A 19347-nucleotide genomic window follows, 5' to 3' on the forward strand; every position below is an offset into this window, starting at 1 on the left:
AAAGATGCTGAGTAGAAGAGAGAGAGAGAGGGAGAGAGAGAAAGAGAACTAACGCGCGCGCATATACACGCACACCGAGGGCGTATAGGCCACGAATACACGTATAAAGGGTGGCGTCGCAACGCCACCGTCGTCATTCCCGCGTTGAGACAGTACGCTCGCGGTGTGCTCGTATCAACCTAGAGGAATCTTTTTGGAGGTACGAACGAGAAAATCCAGATTCAAAGGACATCAATCTTTTTGCTTTCACGTGTCGTGAAAAGTCATCTTTTCACATCTTTTTTTCTCGGTTTCTTCGTTATCTCTATCTTTCTCTTTGAATTTTTCTTTTTTCCTTTTATGTTTCTTCTTATTTTTAATTCAACAAGTAGTAACTTCGGACAAGTTCGAAGAAGTATCGGGAGTTTTCTTTCTTCTCTTTGTCAGTAACTCTATCTTCATTCTATCTATTTATCTATTTATATATCTTATTCTATTTTTATTTCATTGGTGGTGGTACTATTAGCAAAAGTTGCACCTGCCCAATTCCCAGCGTCGAATTTTCTTCCAGCAACAGGTGAGCAGATCCAATAGTTTCTCTGTTTATCTTTTTTTGTTTCTCTCTTTTTCTTTCTTTCTTTATGTCTGTAACTATGAATCTATTTTTCTTTTATTTTGATCTCTTAAACGATAGATAAAAAAGTTCTTTTGTTCTCGATGACTAAGGTAGTGCTTAAGTCTATCCTTTTTTTCGATGGGAAAAGTTCGAAAATTTCACTGAGACTATTAACAAAAATAAAAAAGTTTTTCTTAATAAATTTTGATGACGATGTCGCTTTTTTTTAGAATTAGTATACATTATTAATTATGTATATCCGGGACTATAAATATTACTGATTCAATTTTTTTGAGCAAAACTGATCGGTCTGGATAAGAAAGTTTAATGTTAAAGAAAACTAATATCTGAATTATTTAATACAATATGGATGGTGATAAAAAAAATAATTCACCCGTAAATACATATACTCGTAAATAGTATTTAGAAATTGAAAAATATTAAATAAAACTTAAAATCTTAACATAACGAAATATGTGAAATTTAATTGAAAATGTAATAAAAATGTTTAATGATGGACATTCGTAGTTCATCGTTATGAATTTAATTACATAGTTCACTCAAAATCGTGTCTAGATTCAAACATAATTTTATTGAGGTATATCTTTTGAATTACGAACGCTCTTCCAGAAACACGGCAGCAACAGGTGAGCACTTTATGACTATGCTCGAGTAAAAACGTACGCTTCTCGTTGCCTTACAAGAAAAGTACTTTGTCAAATTCATTAAAGAAATGATCGTCTTTTGTCTACATTTACTATTATTTTATAACACCCTCGACGATTTAGCCATTTGAGTTAAGTGTACTTAAGTTTATAGCTATTTGTTAAACGAGCACTTTTCTAATAAATATACGTTTTCTATAATGCGAATAACTTCAAACTTCGATAACTTTTCAATATTTTTTAATCGGCAATAAATTTTTCGAAGAAAGTTATTATAAAATTTTACTCATAAACGTTATATTATTCTTTCTTTAAACTTTTACGATTTTTCAATATATAAAAGCAATCCATGACTATGTTATAATATTTTGTAATTTCGACAATAAATTTTTCTAAGAAAAATAAGATATTAATCAAGAAATTTTATATCTACACTATAAATTATATTTCTTTTAATTTCTATAATTTTTGAACATACAAAATTTGAAATAATCTTCAATCATGTTTTAATTTCTTCTGCTCGAAAATTCACTAATCTAAAAATAATAAAATGTCATCGATCAAACTATCAAATTTTACTAGTAGAAAGTATATTCTTCTTTTTACTTTTATTATTTAAACACATGGTAGTCAGAAAATAAACGATTCTTTTTTCATCCTGTTACACGGATCGATATACGAGATATTGAAAACTCCTACTTTCGGTATCACGTTTCAACTCCTCGCGCTTCATGTTTCGTTCTACGTAGAATAATGAATATTAGAAGTACGATTATTAATAGAAGAATGAATGGGATCATTAAATTTATTTCCTTTTCTCTGAACTTTTAATTTCATTATTCCTCGAATTTTTGAAAAAATTCATGTAGATTTATTTTCATTAGAATATAACCATAATTTTTCACATATATTCCTTCGATGAAACAAAAAATTAAATTTTGACTAAGATCAAGAATGATTTATCAGTTTAACATTAATCCTTTATAACGCCACCTAATTTTACAGTCACATATTCATATTTCTATATTTTGTCTTATTTCATATTTTCGATATAAAATATATCCTGGTGGATGTATAAAAAAATAGAAGTAAAATTTTGATTAAAACAGAATAAATATTCTAATATATACTACTTTATTATATACTATTTTGTTTATGTTTTTAATAATACAAATAAATTTTATTAAAATTTAACAATTCTGTTCGAAATAATACAAGTAATCATTTTCAATAAAAGAAATATTTCTTAAAATTTAAAAAAGAAATTTTTAAATCAAGTACGATATTTTCTAAATTTAGCGAAACAAAACATATGTTATCAATTTTAAATACATCTAATTTTACAATGTACTTTAAATATTATAAGTGTTTCTTCTAAAAAATTAATAATTTTGACTTGTACTCTTTTGCCCGCTTACCAGAGAATTATTAATTCATATTCGAAAGTTAATGTTTTCTATAAAAGTATAAGTTATACTTAAAATTATATAGTATAACTATACGAGTTTAATATTACATAATTTTTTGTTAGAAGTAAAAAAAGAAACTTGAATTACAAAGGGAAGGATGAAAATGAAAAATAAGGGTTTTTAAAAATTTTTCACGATCTAGTTGGTATCCCCTAAACATCCTACGTTACTTCTTTGTATCCTTCATGACAACATTTCCATTTAAACGACACTCCTTGTTAAGAAAGTTATGAAGTCGCAAGATAAAAGCTCATAAAGGAATAGCTTTGTAAGTGGTAGCTTGATAATCGCTCTTGACGCATATTATTGCTGCGGCCTATCTCATCGTCGACCAGTTCTATCCAAAAGAGAAAAAGATATGCGCTCTAGAAAAAGAAGTAAAGAAAAAAAATGAAAAACAAAAAAAGAAAAAAAAAGACATACGTAGAGGATTATTAAACAGGCCAGTTATTACGAAGCTTGTTTGAAACTTAACGATCTTTTCAAACGTTCTTTTTTTCCATTTGACTCTCTCTTTTTTCCTCTCTAAAAATAATTCAAAAAAGGAAAAAAAAGAGAGAAAAAGTAAGGAGAAACGACGATTAGAATTAGAAATTAGATTGTAATTGCGAAGTCCTCCAAAATGAAAGCCAAAAATATTATGAAATACATTAGTTCCGACACATTCTCGCAGATGGAAATGAAATATATCTTTACCATTCGCATTGCTTAAGCTCCTCAACGCAGCTGTAGGTAAATTAATGCGTGCATGCGTCTAATGTCAAGCCATTAGGAAGGTATTCCTGAAACGATGCTTTCAATTGTTTTCCGTTTTGAAATGAAATTTCTTGAAACGCAATTTACATTGCAACTTCCTACTTCGATTGCGTTTCACGTTGCTTGTAATTAAACAACGAGAAAGATTTAGAGTTAACGATTCTACTTTCGAAAGAGAAATAGTATTATGAAAATTTGTTAAGCTTAATATGCGTGAACAGTCTTTATGTACGTAATAATATTTCTTCATTCGTGACACGAGAATCAAATTCGATTACGTTCTAGGAAATTACGTTCGAGAAATTTGTTATCAAAAGATTTGACTAATCGATAATATGGGATGACCAACGAGTAACCATATTAACGGAAATGTTATTAATGCGAAACTAATGTAAAATGAAGCGGAAATATCAATTCATAAATTCGTACGTCCATCCTATTTCGTTTAAATACGAGTTCGAATTATCAATTTATTTCAATTTTTACATATTCGGATAATAAACAAGGTATAGACTCGTACATATTTATTTCATCGAAACCAAACAGAAAATAAGTTTTCTGCATTTTAGATGATTCTCACGTATTATTTATAATCTTTTACACAAATATTTTCTTTTTTTTTCTATTTACAATAGAAAATAATAAGATTTCATTGGAAATATTTTGAATATCTTAAATTACCATGTAACGTGACACGTGATTGTTATATTGAGAATTATTAAATTATTCAAACCAATTAATGAAAGACAACGAGAAAGATATTCGTCAAATTCGTCGTTTGAACTTTGCTTGTATAGCAACGTCTTTGATCATTGCCTTTGATTATTCATTTGTTTTCTTTTTCTCTTGCGAAAACAGTAAGAGTAGTCGTAACTTCGTTTACTACTGTTTCATTTGGAACGAGAAAACTTCAATTAACAACGTCGAGTTCACATAAAACTTGTGGTTATGGTTGTTCATGCGAAGGGGATGCTTTTATAATTAAATCCATTAGCAAATGAAAGGTCTTCGTAAATTTACTAGTCAAAAATAGTCAACAAAACAGAATAAACTAAATAAAGAGTCTGTGTATGTGTATATTACATTATTATTAATAAATAATGTGAATTTATTCTTTCTTTATTAACTCAAATGATCTTTGAACGTAATATTTTACATTCTTTTATTCTCATGAAACTTTCGATTCAAAAATTGAAAACAGAATTACAGAAGTCCTTCCTTTTGCTTTTGTAAATTTCTCTTGTATTATAGTCATAAACAATATTTTCTTTAACGTGAATAAATTTTATTTTAGTATTGCAATGAATCTAAATTATATTTATTTTTAATTTGACTTTCCAAAAATTGGAATATCATCAATGTCGTTGTTCAAGTTGCCAAGAATGTTTTATTTAAAAACTAAATAAAAGAGGAAAAGAAAACATTGTTAATCAAAAAAGAAAAATAAACATAAAGATAAATGCTAACGTTCTACGTTAGTAGATGGAAATATTAGATCTTCCCTAGTTAAAGTGATTTGTTAGAAGTTTACGAAAGCTCGTAATGATTTAAGAGACAATAGTTTCTCTTGAACATCTCATTATTAAATCTCATTACTTACGTGGAAAGACGAAAACAAGGTGAAGAGGTATACATGCATCAAGAGGATGTATTAATGAGGTTTCATTTCACACCAGAAGGGATGCTTCCGTTTCTCGAGAAACGAATATCGATTTGACGTTAATCTCATTTCCGTGACTACGGAAGTACTTACTATGCAACATAATCCCTTTGTCTTCTTTCGGTAAGATCAACGATAACAACGAAGTATCTTTTCTCATCCTCTTGAAACTTTCTATAGACAATCTTCAAAGACCGTCTTCTGATCGACGTTTTCCGAGTTAGGGATTGTTATCAATAATGGTTTCAATCAGAGAATAGCTTTAAATATTTTATGTATGGAGCAAAAGTTTTTGAATTGTGTAATTTTTAATAACAATGAATTATTATTTTAATATTATTTCATAAAATTTAATGAATGATTAAATTATATTTTTCCTGAATATAGACAACACTTCATAATTCGTTGATAATATCATCTATCAATAAGAAATTTTGTTAAGTTCCATAAAAAAGATTTCTTTGTAACACATGCATGTATAAAGAGCGATTGTTTGCAAAAAAGAATTAAAAAAGTTTTTCGTTGATAGATGATGCTTATCTACGACATTATCAAGGAAGTATGATAATGAAGTGTTACATTCCTTCAGGTTACATATTTAATATTTACAGAAGCAATTAAAAAAACGAACTCCGTTAATTAATAATATTCTTAAAAGGAATTAGATAGAAAGTAAAGTTCATAGTAAAATATATACATATTGAAAAATTATTGATATCGTCATTTTTTTTAAAAATACAATTTAAAGATCTTTTTTTAAATGATGACGTATCGACGAAGGCAATATTTCAGATTGAAAAGTAGAAAATGAATAGAAACGAGAAGCATTTAAGAAATACGGAAATGATGAAAATAGTCAATGTAGTTGCTTGGGTGACGAGAAATGTGAGTAGGAGTGCGTAGGCGAACTGGTTAGTACTCTTTCCCTCTTTAACTTAATAGCATGTCTAATTGAGATGAAGATAAGAGAGGAAAACGTTTTTCGACCAATAAGAAAACGAAGAACCATCAGGGAATAGCAAATTTGTAGCAATTTCAATTTGGTCGTGCTATCTCTGACATTGCAATTCTAATTCTAATCCCGTTTAAATTTCGTTTTAATGAAAACATGAAAATAAAATGAACAATCAGATTTTATATCTTTACAATCGATTCGACGAATGAAATTTTTCTGTTGAAAATTTACATAGTGTTTTAAACTCGTGATATTATCTATGTCTGATAAAAAATCTTTAACTCAATTTTGAAAATTGAAAAAAAAACTGAAAATTTTCATTTCAAAAACTTTTGTTTGAAAAAAATGCTTAAACTAGACGGTCGGATCTGAAAGTAAAAAATGAATGAATCGGCGGAAGAAAGGATAAGTCGCATAAGATAGAAACGAATAGAAATAGAAGAATCGTTCTAGGACGTTGAATTATATTCGAACATGATTTTCCTCTTTTGCTGAATCGTAATAATACGAGTTAACACTATATCAAATCGAGAATATATAATAAAAAGAATTATTTTCATTAATAGATAACGAATTAATTATTCATAGATTGAACATTGAAATAAAATATTAATTTTTAAGAAGTTTTGTTTAATTATTATTATTTATCCGAAGTGAATAAACCTGATCGATTTAATATTCCATCATTGACTCTCTTCGAAAATTCTTTCAACAGAAACGATCTTCTTCTTCTTCTTGTTCACGAGGTCTATTCACTCAACGAACCATACGTTTTACGAATAAGCCTGAGTGTATTGAAAGGTAGCATTAGAGTGGGATATTAAATCGTAGTACCGAATATACATACGATTTGCACATGAATATCGAGAGGCAACGTTAAACGAGAGAGGGTATCGGATGGCAGACTGATGATGAAGGATCGATTTACGACTAGAGAACGAAATTGAGGGGAATTGCAAACTAAAGTGGACCTTTTCTTCATCCACAGCCATGTCTCCCATGAAGCGTCTCGAAATGTCATTAAAGAACATAAATCATTCTCCTTCATTCTTTATTTCTCTTTCACTCTTTCTCTCTCTCTCTCTCTCGCTCTCTCTTTCTTTGATGTTCTTAAAGTTGTGTCAGTCATAAAAAAAGCAAGAAGCCGGACGAAGGAGAATCGAATTTATTTATTTCTATTCTTACGGAAATAAAAAGAATAAGAAGGAATAAAATTTATATCGTCACGAAGATTCTTCATAAAGTCAACAAATTCTACGAACTTCATAACTGCAAAGAATACGTATAACAGTGAGAATAACAAGTGGCAATCCTCAAAGAAATAAAATTCTCGACTGAAATCACAAAGCATTATCCAGCTCTGACAAAAGAATTTTGATGGAAACCACATTTTTTCTCTATCTGTTTTCGATCGATTACATTGCCTTTCTAGACTTCTTTATGAATTCTTTTTTTTTCCCATATCTTTCCAAAGTTTTTAAGAGACAAGAATTAAATATTAAAAAATAATATTCCGGATTTTAACTCTTGCAAGTTAAAAATTTTTTTAAATCTAATCAGAATCACAATTTATTTTTGAAAATAATAACAAAAATGTATAATGTAATAATTAAAATGTAATTATTATGTATATGAAAATTATGTGTATATGAAAATAATTACATTTTTTATTTATTTAACTTTTCATAATTAAAGACTATAAATTAGTTGTAAAAATAACACGATTACGAATTGCTTTAAGGAATAATTATAGAATTACTGTTTTTGAAGATAGCTACAGAATTACAAACTATAAATAAGAATAAAAATTGCAATACATGTTTAATATCGAATTCAACCGTTCAATATATTGAAAATAATAATATCAAATAATTAAGATTGATCAGAACACTTTGTCTTTATCTTACAGGAGAATAAATTAGAATTAGATTATCGATCAATTGCCTATAACTACGTCAGTTCCGACGTGCTAAAGAGATACTTTACCACAATAAAGCATTTACGATAGTAGTAAGTGCTTTTCGATCTAGCCCAATTAATGGCATCCTTAGCGAAATACTGGAACCACCTTTAAAGTTATTAAAGTTAAGTAAACATAAAATTCTCAACCAAAATTCCTGTCTTTCCACAGATTCTTGTAATTTTCAAAACATTCTCAGAAAGCATACATTTTACTTAAAGGACAGATAAATCGTATTATCGAAACTATAGCTAATGATTAGAACAAACTATAAGCTATTTTTTTACGATTATGTCAAGAACCTTATGTACAGCAATTCAAAAGAACAATTTAAAAGTAATTTGTTCCTTGGATATTGACTTTTTCGGATATTATCTTCTTTTATTTAAAGAAATATATTTTTAAATGAATAAATAAATAAATAAATAAAAGAAAACTAGAATGGAGAATAGAAATCCTAAATGAAATCAAAATTATCATCAACTAAAAGATGAACGTTTCATTCTGCATTCTGTAAAAAATATTTTTTTGATAGACATCACTTTAATCTGAAATGCATTTTAAAGGGAGATTTAAAGAACACAGAATTTATACAAGAATTACTACTCTACCTAAAGCATACTATATAATAAATTATAAATAAAGTATAAGCTGTGGAGTTTCCTGTAATATCGCTAATAAATCTCGCAGATAGTTGATGCGACATTAAACAATAGAGTTAAATAAAATCAGACATTATTGTGCTACGGCAAAAAAATTGCGATGGAAAGCTCTTTCAATCAGGACTAAATTTTCGATCAAATACGATAACTATTGTATTCTATATTATTCCCTATTCGTTTTTTCTTTTTTTTCATATCGTTTCAATTTCGTTCGTAAACACCCTCCTGCTAGAAAACAAAATATTCTAAATATTAATTTTTAAAAATCGAAAACTTAATCAGAATAAAAAGCATCTTTCATCTTATAATATTTGATTTATAGCTTTTTTATACAACATCGTTATTTGCATCTTTAATAAATATTTCTAATTGTCGAAGTTTCCGATTTTTCTATTCCATAAGGATGTTCATGAACTTGTAACAGGGACATAAAGGAAATAATTTATGGAAACTATACACAAAGGTCGGCGTCATTACGTGGTTAATCGTCGCTCTCTGTTTATCGTTTTCTCGATAATATCCTATGAAAAAAAGAAAAAGAGAGAAAGACAAAGGAGAAAAAAAAATAAAAAAGTGATAAATATGCCATGGGTATACCCTTTCATGAAAAATGCAGTGTACAATTTCAATTACGTTACAGCGTGAAAATTGCGTGAAAGAAAATGGAACGAGATATTGTGCATTGTATTAATATCCTTTTCTTTCTCTCTGTCTCTGTCTCTGTCTCTCTCTCTCTCTCTCTCTCTCTCTCTCTCTCTCTCTCTCTCTCATACACACACGAATCTATTATTACACGCACACACATGCAAAATATAATATCATTTTCACATCGTGACTTTGACTATGAAATAAAATTCGATATCCGATATATAAGTCGTAGTACAATAATATTAATGAAAATTAAGTAAAATAAATTCGAAAGTGGTAACTTTTTTTTATAAATTTCTTTAAAAATTTATTTTTTATTAATAAATAAAAATCTTTATAAACTTATTTATTGTTAATAAATAAAAAGAAAATGAAAATGATCTATCAATATAATTTTTTTTAGTGATAATTGAAATGAGAAGCTCGTTTACTATTAATAAACAAATGACTCTTTTAATCGAAATTTTGTACGTATTATTACGATATTTTTCATATTGTTATATTTCATGTTTTTATATTTTCACCAAACAGTAGGAGAAAAATTTAGACTTAACAACACGTGGCAAATATGCATGTACGTAGTAGAAACGTTATATCGTAATAACTCGACTACTATGGGTCACTGGGATTTACTGATACTTGTAAGGCATCGGCGAATACCATCGAAGTCTTTTCTCGAATCCATGTAGTAAGATATATTCATCATATCTAACATAATTCAATCGCATGATAAAATTTTTTGCGAAATGTTTTTAGGTAAAATATACTTTCATCCTACATTTGTTTTTTACATTATTAATGTAATTCACTCTATTTCGAGAACAAGTTGATTTTCGGTGATGTCAACAAATAAATACTGAAAAAGTATATAATATTTATCAAATAATAAATAATATATTATATAATATAATATCTTTACAATAATATCAAAAAAAGAGATATAAAATAATTGATAAAGGAATAATGTAATTCTTATGAGAAAAAAGTTAAATATTACAAATATGCACTGAAAATATATAACTTTTTTGATATAACATATTATATACAATATAATATATGATATTATATTTTTACAATAATCCTTTAAAAAGAAAAATGTAAAATTCTTAATAAAGAAATAATGCAATTCCTTAGAAAGATGTTAAAGATTAAATATTCCATTACACGTGAAGAATCTATAAAAAAGAGAAAAAAATAACGTTAACGGAGTAAGGTAGATAGTTAGAAAGATCTGATATGAAAGATTTATAAGCTATATACATGTTGTCTATCGATCAAAGAACTGGAGTAAAAAGAATAAGAGATGGACGGCAATAGAAGCTGATATTAATGAAATAGATAATAAGATGAATACAGAACGTGAAGAATAACAGAAAAAATAAAAAAATAAAAAAGGAATAAGGTAATGTTATAAAGCGATTTAACGTCATCGTAATTATATGATCGAGATTATGAAAATATTTTCCTTTAAATTTTTAAATTCCACGAGTATAAAAGTTGTAATAGACATTCGGTTATATCATTTACAATGAAATCGTAAGGGAATCGTAAAAGCATTGATATTGAAAATTCTGATGGTGAAAAGTAAAAAAGCATTGAATCCTCCGAGCATTTTCTCTTTGAGTTCCCTTTTCTTTCAAAGAACCACTTGCGAAATTGATTATCGATTTTTTATTTAAATGTCTCTCGAAAATGTGAAAAATACTATTATAACAGATAGAAACTACCTACGTATCTAATCTAATAGCTCTTGGCGACCATTACCTCTTAGTATAAAAAAAAAAAAAGAAGAAGAGGGTGAAGGAAATCGAGGGTTTCCCGCGAGAACGAAAAAATTTCATTTCCCTTCCGCAGAGAAGGAAAATATATTTGAAATGAAATGCTTCAAGTTTTCCTAACCTGATGAGATATCACTCTGAGCGGTCCTAAAAAAGAATCTACTCTCCATTTTCACAAACGCACCCTTATGATGACAACTTTCGTAGTAATTACCATTTTTGATGATACAGTCATCTCAAACATTCATTTTTCTCGACCATTTTCAAGACCAAAAGACTTTCTCTTATTTTCTTTTTTCTATCCTTGGTCAATCATTTTCTCTGCTTAAACAAGCTCGAAAGATTATTCAGATATCAAGACCAAAGATTACGAATAATAATCGAGTGAAATTAAGTCGTGCTTCTCTATTAAATAAATCACGAATTTTTCAATAAAAAATATTCATTTATTTATAAACGCTTGAAAAATACCTCTACGTATTCTGAATAATATATTCTGAATATATATTTTAATAATATTTTTCATAGTTGCTTTGTTTTTCATTAAAAATATTTTGTTAACTTCCGTTTGTTCTTCATATTTTTTAACAAGCTTGCTTGTTAAAAAACTTATTACGAATAAAATATTTATAGAGAGATATTATAAAACGTTCGTGTAAATGATGATTTTCGAATGATCTTCTTTTTTAATATAATTTTTAATCATTTACATTAACGCTATTATATAAAAGAATACACAAAAAAAGGAACGAGTAAAATTCCATTGAGTTCATTTAACGTTACTTCTATGGTTTTTTTACTTTGCGAGAGAACGATTTTGCGATCCTTTGAGAATCGTAAAATGTTAAGAACCATTCGAAAACGAGCAAAGTTCAAATCTTCGTTCGTATGTCCTTAAAATATATCAGTATAAAGAATAATCACGTCATTTCAAGACCATTTTTCACAGTAGAACGCATTTCGCATTCTCGCTTGTTATTCTTGACGATAAACTCGACGATTTTCACATTTAATGATAGAGTGACGTAGTGACGACAAATACATACTTTTTTCTTGTTTATTTTCTCAGCAAACGTCATCTTGTAATTTTGTCTCATAAAAGTTCGAGAGCAACGTTATTATTGTACATCGAGGTTGATCACATGCAAACGTAAACGACAAAATTTTCTACTTTCATGCATTCCCAATTGCATTCGTTTTCATAACGAATGGATCTTCTTTCCTTCTTTTTTTTTTCTTTCTAGAAATTTTTTTGCTATTTACAATTTCTCATAATAAACATCGTAATTATCGTTTCTCGTTATAATTTGTAATCCTTATCACTTCAATTTATCACATCTACACATTCAGTAATGTTACCAACTACATCCTTTTTGGTTTACGATATTTATGATCACGCAACTCCTATAAACATATTTACGAATAAATAATGATCTTGCAAAAGTTATACGACTGTTCTTTTATAACAGGAAAAAATACATAAAATTTATTCATATTCAAATTGGTTCGATATTCTTGGAATAAGGATTAAAAATAGCTGTAGTTTATTAGCGATAATGCGCAATTTTATTGATAATCAATTAGATCTTTAAAAATATTAGACATGTAATAATATCTTTAAAAAAAGCAGTTTCAAAAGAATTAAATTTAATTTTTCATTAAAGAAAGATATTAATATGAAAAGAAATATCAAGTATATCAAATATAGAATTACTGTGGACAAAATTTATTTACTTTCATGAAGGAATGAAAAAGAAAATTGATAGAAGAGAAAAAAGGAAAGAAAGAAAGAAAGGAATCGACTTTTCACGAAGTAATTCTTATCTGGTCGAAGACGTAGACCATGTATTCGTTTCTTGGATTTGGGGTTAAGCCTACTGTGGGTCAGGGAGATCACGTAAGCGGACAAGTTCAGAAGGAGGATATCTTCATTCATTGGGATTCACTGTCAAATATTTAAGGAACTACCCAATGGGGATTTCGGTTTAGTAGCTCAGGGGAATCGGGGTTAACCATTGCCCAATCTTAGCGGTTTCTCATCTCTAATTCTATATCTTTGTCTCTCTCTCTCTCTCTCTCTCTCTCTCTCTCTCTTAATTGGTTTGATGATTCATCAACCACCAAAGCTTAAGCTTACTCTGCCCTTCTGATACGAAATGCTGCAAAATAGTCTACAAATTCCATTATAAACTTTGTAATTTCACGGATTTAATATTTGATCAATGAACAATGTTAAACTCTTCGGATTTCTTTCGTTCATGTAAGCTTAATATAATAACCATTTAATACAATAGGTCATTAAAAGGATATGTTAAATTTATTAGAATTAGAGTTTTTTGAATGGAATTTATGAACCAGAAAATCGATAATAATTCGAGCTCCAATTATTTTTCTTTTCTTTTTTTATTCGTATCAAAAGCAAGTTCGAAATATTAATGCGAAATATAAGATTGAAATGTTCAAGGTAATGGTTTGTTCGTGAAAAATATCGATAACAACTGTAGACGGTAGGCTTCGAAAAGCTGAGGGAAGAGCAGGACGCGCGACGTAAAGAAGAGTGCGATTAGCTGTTCAATAACACTGAAAGCAAATACGACCGATCGTTCTGGTTAAAATTGCGATAACAGATATGTTTTCTATTGACGCGAGTAATATGTAAAGCACTAATATAATGGGGACGCCTATATATAAATCACTCGTGAAATTTATAAGTCTTCATTTCAATAAAATTACGACTCGTACTATATTAGTGCGCGATCAACTACTGTACTACTAACTTCTTTTAGGAAATAATTCATGAAAAATTTAAAAAATTTTCACGCTTAATTAATCCATTCGCGAGAAGTTAATATCTGATTTGAGAAATTCGGAATTAGTATCAGCAAGTTAAATAATTTCTAAACGCGTAGTAAACGCTTTTGTTCGATTGATAAAACAAGAACGAAATAATGAGTGTACATAACCACACAATTATAACGAACGATTTTTTTAAACATAGTCGCGAATAAATTAATGCACAAAATTATTGAAGTCAAATCGTGATCTCCTTATCAGAAATTGTAATCCAGAAATATTATGTTGGATCAAATAAAATTCAACTTATTCATTTACGAACTCTTTATTCTTGATAATTCACGATGAAAATTATTTGACTACCGTAATACATCCATTTGCGATGTAAACATTTACCTCATACCGGCAAACATTCGATTATACAACAAATATTCGAACATGAATTTTTAGAATCCTATTGGTTTTCCTTTAAAACAAGATATATTTGCATACAATCTCTTAATTCAACCACATCTTTTTACGCGTATAATTAATTCAAACTTCTCTCTAATTTCTATCCATCTAGGTATTGGTTTACGTCGTCAACTTCAAAGAAAGAAAAGATAAATGTGCAAATTTAATGAACATCATATTTCGCCTTCCAATTTTAATGAATTACGTGCAACTCTTACAACGTATGAACATATTATCCCATTTGATTCGTCAAATTGCATAATTTATTGTGAACTAAAAATACAGAAAAAATACTTGAGTAGTTAAAAACGTTATTAAGCAAATCTGCGAAATTTATTTGCGACTTATTTGCGACATTGTTTTCTTCATAAACATTGTCATTCCGAGGAAGAGTGCTCCTTTATAAAATATGCTTTGAATGTTTTATAAACCTGATAACCAGAGAAGATGAGATTAAGCTTCTTTTTTTAGTCCATTTCGTGATAAAAAGAAATAAATAAATCGTATTTCTCGTTCGTATTAAAGACACATTATATATTCTCGATTTATTAATTTATCTAATGTTTCCTATCTCCTTCATTTGTATCATTTTATTTTTAATCAAAATAAATTTTATATATAGATATACCTATACTTTTACCAATCAAAAATCTGCCAAATTAAAAACAGATTTAAAAAACTTTATTTTCTCTCTCTCTCCCTCTCTCTCTCTCTCTCCCTCTCCCCCCCCCCCCCCTCTCTCTCTCTCTCTCTCTCTCTCTCTTACCTTTAATTACTCGTAAAATGATTTTATTTAAATTATACCTTACATACAATTAAACAATAGCATTTAAATTCACAAATATCTCATCAAGCTCAACTTACTGAATTACTCAAAGAGTATCGATATACTCCACATTAGTGATCCATTCTACGATGTTCAATCTTCCCTCCTGCCTATCACAAGCGTTAATAGATTGCTTAGGAAATTGAGATAAATGTAATTAAAATGAATTCGTCGAATCAAGGGGATGATATGTTTTCGCAGCAAATAGAGGATGTACAAAAAAAAAGAAAAATACATGAGGGCTGGAAAGGCATACATTCTGAAACTATTCTAGTGCATTGACCTGAAACACTTTATGAGAGATGAATGTTTTCAAAAAGAGAAAGAGGAAGAGAAACAGAAAGAGAAAAAGAAAGAAAGAAAAAGAGAAAGAGAAAGAGATAGAAACGACTAAAATGAAAAAAAGATATAAAAAGAATGAAAGAGAAAGAGAAGAGAGTGGAATAAGAAGGAAAGAGGAAAAGATGAATAGAGGCAATCGAATAACCGGACCGGATTTTCGTTAACGAGGAAACTCTCGAGAGAAGATCTCATTTATTTTTTCTCTTTCTCTCTCTCTCTCTCTCTCTCTCTCTCTCTCTCTCACACATACACACACACACTATCTCTCTCTCTCTCTCTCTCTCTCTCTCTCTCTCTCTCTCTCTCACGCACACACACACACATACTTTTTCTCTATTGAACGTAAAGAGTTAAAGTACTCGCAGTGCATTGAGAATAAACGAAATATCCGATCGTACGTTCTCATTGAATACGATCCGCAATTTCGTTTCTCGATCAGATTAGTTGAACATTCTGAAATTTGTAATGCGATTTTCCATATTCTCGGGATAAGCCGGGATCTACGTTAAAAGTATTCGGCACATCTCATAAACCGCACATGTTCACAAGTAAAGATCCAACGAAAGGATCCCAGAAAGCACAGAATCTAAGTTTCAACGCAATACACTCGTATCATCGATGACGAAAAAACTTTTAACATTCATGAAAGTTTGAAATACTATTTACAATTTCCACGTGTACTATTACATAGCTTGCTACCACGTACTCTATTAACAGAAAATTGCGGTGGAACGTAAATATTCTTTAGGAAACTTTTATGAGAAACCATTTTTGAAACTATACCTTTTTCGTTTTTACGATAATGAATATGTCTCTTCGAATCTGTACTCGTCGAAGTATTATTTATAGACATCGTAAAATTTTATGATTTGCACCAATTTTATTATGCTGATTTTAAGCCATTATTTTTTTTCTTTTTGTAAGTAACACAAGTCTATTTTTTAATTATATTTTATTATATAAATCATAAATAAAGAAATGACATGCCGATATTAAATAAAAATTAACCTTAACTCAAAAATTCTTTTACATTTAATTATTAATTTTTAATTATGAAAAAATAACTTTCATCTCATATATAGTTAATTATCTAATAAAACATGTATTTCATATATATATATATATATATATATATATATATATATCATTCCGAGTTAAAATTTAAACGATTTTTATTGTAGAATGCATTTGGCATACTTTTCAATTACTCGTAAAAGATTCGTTCTTTCATGACTGTACTTTCGAAAGAAAAGTTTATTGTACGATTGATTCGATATCATTATTAGAAGTCTATCGTATTCAAAGGTTTCCATATACTTGTTTACGAGAAAATCGATGTCGATGTCTGCTATTTCTGGTTCACAGTATTGTCTTTGGAAGAAAAGATGATGACGTTGAACGTGATCATATTCTCCGTATTCACTATTCTCGAAGGAACTGTTCTGGCAATGGAAGAACCCCCTTCTTCTTCATCTACGCACACTCAACGTCTCAGTCAAGCAATATCGGATCTGATCTATGATGAACCCGCGGAAAAAAGAGCATACACATATGTTTCCGAATATAAGAGATTGCCAGTTTATAACTTCGGTCTTGGAAAACGATGGGCCGACACTAACGATGGCAAGGTAACGTCTATTATTCATAAAATATAATTTCATTTATTGTTAATCAAATCATTAACGGAATTGCAAATTATTCAATATGCGATTTATCTTTTAAAATAGATTATTTTTATTAACTCTATATAAGAAAGTTCGTACTTATTCTTTTCTATCTTCCATACGATTTAAAAATTGAAATAAATCAATAAATTTAAAAAATGAACATTTATAAAAAGTATTGTACGATTACAATCTTGTTATTTTTTTGTTACAATATATGCAAAAAAACTATAAACTTATAATAGATATAATATTATACATATAATATATTGATAAATTTTTATATATATATATATATTTGCAAGCAGAAGAAAAGTGGCACGAACTTTCCAAACAATACAATATTTTCCAATAAACTTTTTAATTCAACGGAACGATGTACAAAAAAAAAAGAAGAAAGAAAAAAATAACAATTATCTTTTTTTTCCATCAGCGAGGACGACCATTTTCCTTCGGACTTGGCAAGAGAATAAAACCGTATAGCTTCGGTCTCGGCAAACGGAACGACAATCAATTCGAATATCAACCATTGAGAAGGAGCCTAGATTATTTGCCTGTTGAAGCTTATGACAGATACTTAACACGAGATAACGACGACGATCAACTATTGGATTACATTCAAGAAAAACGTGGCAATCGCTTGTACAGTTTCGGTCTTGGAAAAAGAAATTGGGACGTATCACCAGCTGACGATTCAATGCCAATTGGAAAACGACCGAACGATGTAACCGGACAGAGATACATGTTTGGTTTAGGCAAGAGAATGATGGAGGAAGAGGATACTGTACAATAGAGAGAACAAGTTTCTCTTAATCGTATTATTCGGTGACGTTACGCGCGAATATTGTTTCTCCTCTCTTTCATCATTGATCCCACATCTCTTCGGATTACTGATTAATTAAAAAAAAAAAGAAAAAATCCTAATCGAGCAAAACAAAAAAAAAGAAAAGATATTATAAAAGAAGAGAAGTTAATAAATTGATTGCCCATCATCATCTATCCCATTTCCCTTTTTTCTTTCCTTTCGATCCTCTCATTATCCTTCGCGAGCGCGTTAGCCTTCGAATTTATGCTTTACAAATTCAAATACATATGTACATACATAGGATAGATGTATTGGTGAATGATCGCTATAAAAAAGAAATATATTAATGATTGAACAAGTACGATTATAAATGTCTAACTTTATTTACTGATAATTTTTTATTTTATTCTTTATAAAATTTTATTAAGTAATTTTATCTTTTTGATTTTATATTTCATGCGCTACAATATAATCTACATGTATTGTTTGCAATGTATCAATTAATTCGTTTAAATAAGAAACATTATTATCCCGGAACGATAACGTTCATTTACTAATACTCCCATTCTATGTGTGTACTCAAAAAAACAAATTATTTTATTGAAATCATAGTTATAGAAAGAGAGAGAGAGAGAGAGAGAGAGAGAGAGAGAGAGAGAGAGAGAGAGAGAGAGAGAGAGAGATACTTGTCATTTGCGATCATTGAGGAATGAAAGAAGAAGAGATGCACGCATCCTTATTATTTTATGTAATAGATCATTAAAAAATCAATCGAAACTGATGATAACTAAATCATCAGGTCGTATTGAATAATATAAAGAAAATCTCTCTTCATAATTGTTCCTATTTTTTCATTTTCAAAAGTATTCGATATGCATATAGGTGTGTGTATATATATATATATATATATATATATATATATATATTCTTATTCTTGTTTACAATTGTTCATTTAAAAATAAATTAATAGTAAAATACTTAATGCAAATATAACGAAATTGTCGTCAATGTAAATGAAATATGAGTTATAATATCAAAGAAGATTCAATGAATTAATCAAGAATCAATTAAAAATGAATTGCGTGCATCATCTGAAACATAATAAAAAGGAATCATTTTACTTTATATCACAAATATTTCGTAATTTTTATTTGTTTATTCGTAGTGCCAAAAAAATAAAAAATGAAAAAGAAGTAAAGAGAAATATCTATAATTGTATAATTGTATTAACTTATATCTCCAGTGTCTATAATAAATCTTATAATCTTCTCTCTATATAATCTTCTTTCCATCATATTTTATTTCTTCATCTTTTT

At 28.6% G+C, this 19347-nt stretch overlaps 1 protein-coding gene across 2 annotated transcripts; it reads left to right on the forward strand.

Annotated features, from left to right (window-relative positions):
* The first annotated feature begins 121 nt into the window (after positions 1 to 121).
* On the forward strand, positions 122 to 19311 carry LOC127063392 (allatostatins). Of its 2 annotated transcripts, none has more exons than XM_050993138.1 (4): positions 122 to 199; positions 506 to 556; positions 16928 to 17190; positions 17660 to 19311. In XM_050993138.1, exons 3-4 carry the CDS (start codon positions 16948 to 16950, stop codon positions 18017 to 18019), a joined length of 603 nt encoding a protein of 200 aa, XP_050849095.1. In that variant the 5' UTR covers positions 122 to 199; positions 506 to 556; positions 16928 to 16947; the 3' UTR covers positions 18020 to 19311. The 2 variants fall into 2 exon arrangements, with proteins under 2 accessions (XP_050849095.1, XP_050849094.1); XM_050993137.1 differs by having other exon boundaries at positions 132 to 198; positions 489 to 556.
* The last annotated feature ends 36 nt before the right edge of the window (positions 19312 to 19347 follow it).

The sequence above is a fragment of the Vespula vulgaris genome, chromosome 4, assembly GCF_905475345.1.
Source record: "Vespula vulgaris chromosome 4, iyVesVulg1.1, whole genome shotgun sequence".
NCBI classification, from domain to species: domain Eukaryota; kingdom Metazoa; phylum Arthropoda; class Insecta; order Hymenoptera; family Vespidae; genus Vespula; species Vespula vulgaris.

What these genes read in the sequence shown, in the direction of transcription:
- LOC127063392 (XM_050993138.1), top strand. Translation starts at nt 16,948, where the DNA reads ATGATGACGTTGAACGTGATCATATTCTCCGTATTCACTATTCTCGAA. An exon ending in CCGACACTAACGATGGCAAG is followed by an intron (nt 17,191 to 17,659) that starts GTAACGTCTATT and finishes TTTTTCCATCAG; the next exon opens with CGAGGACGACCATTTTCCTT.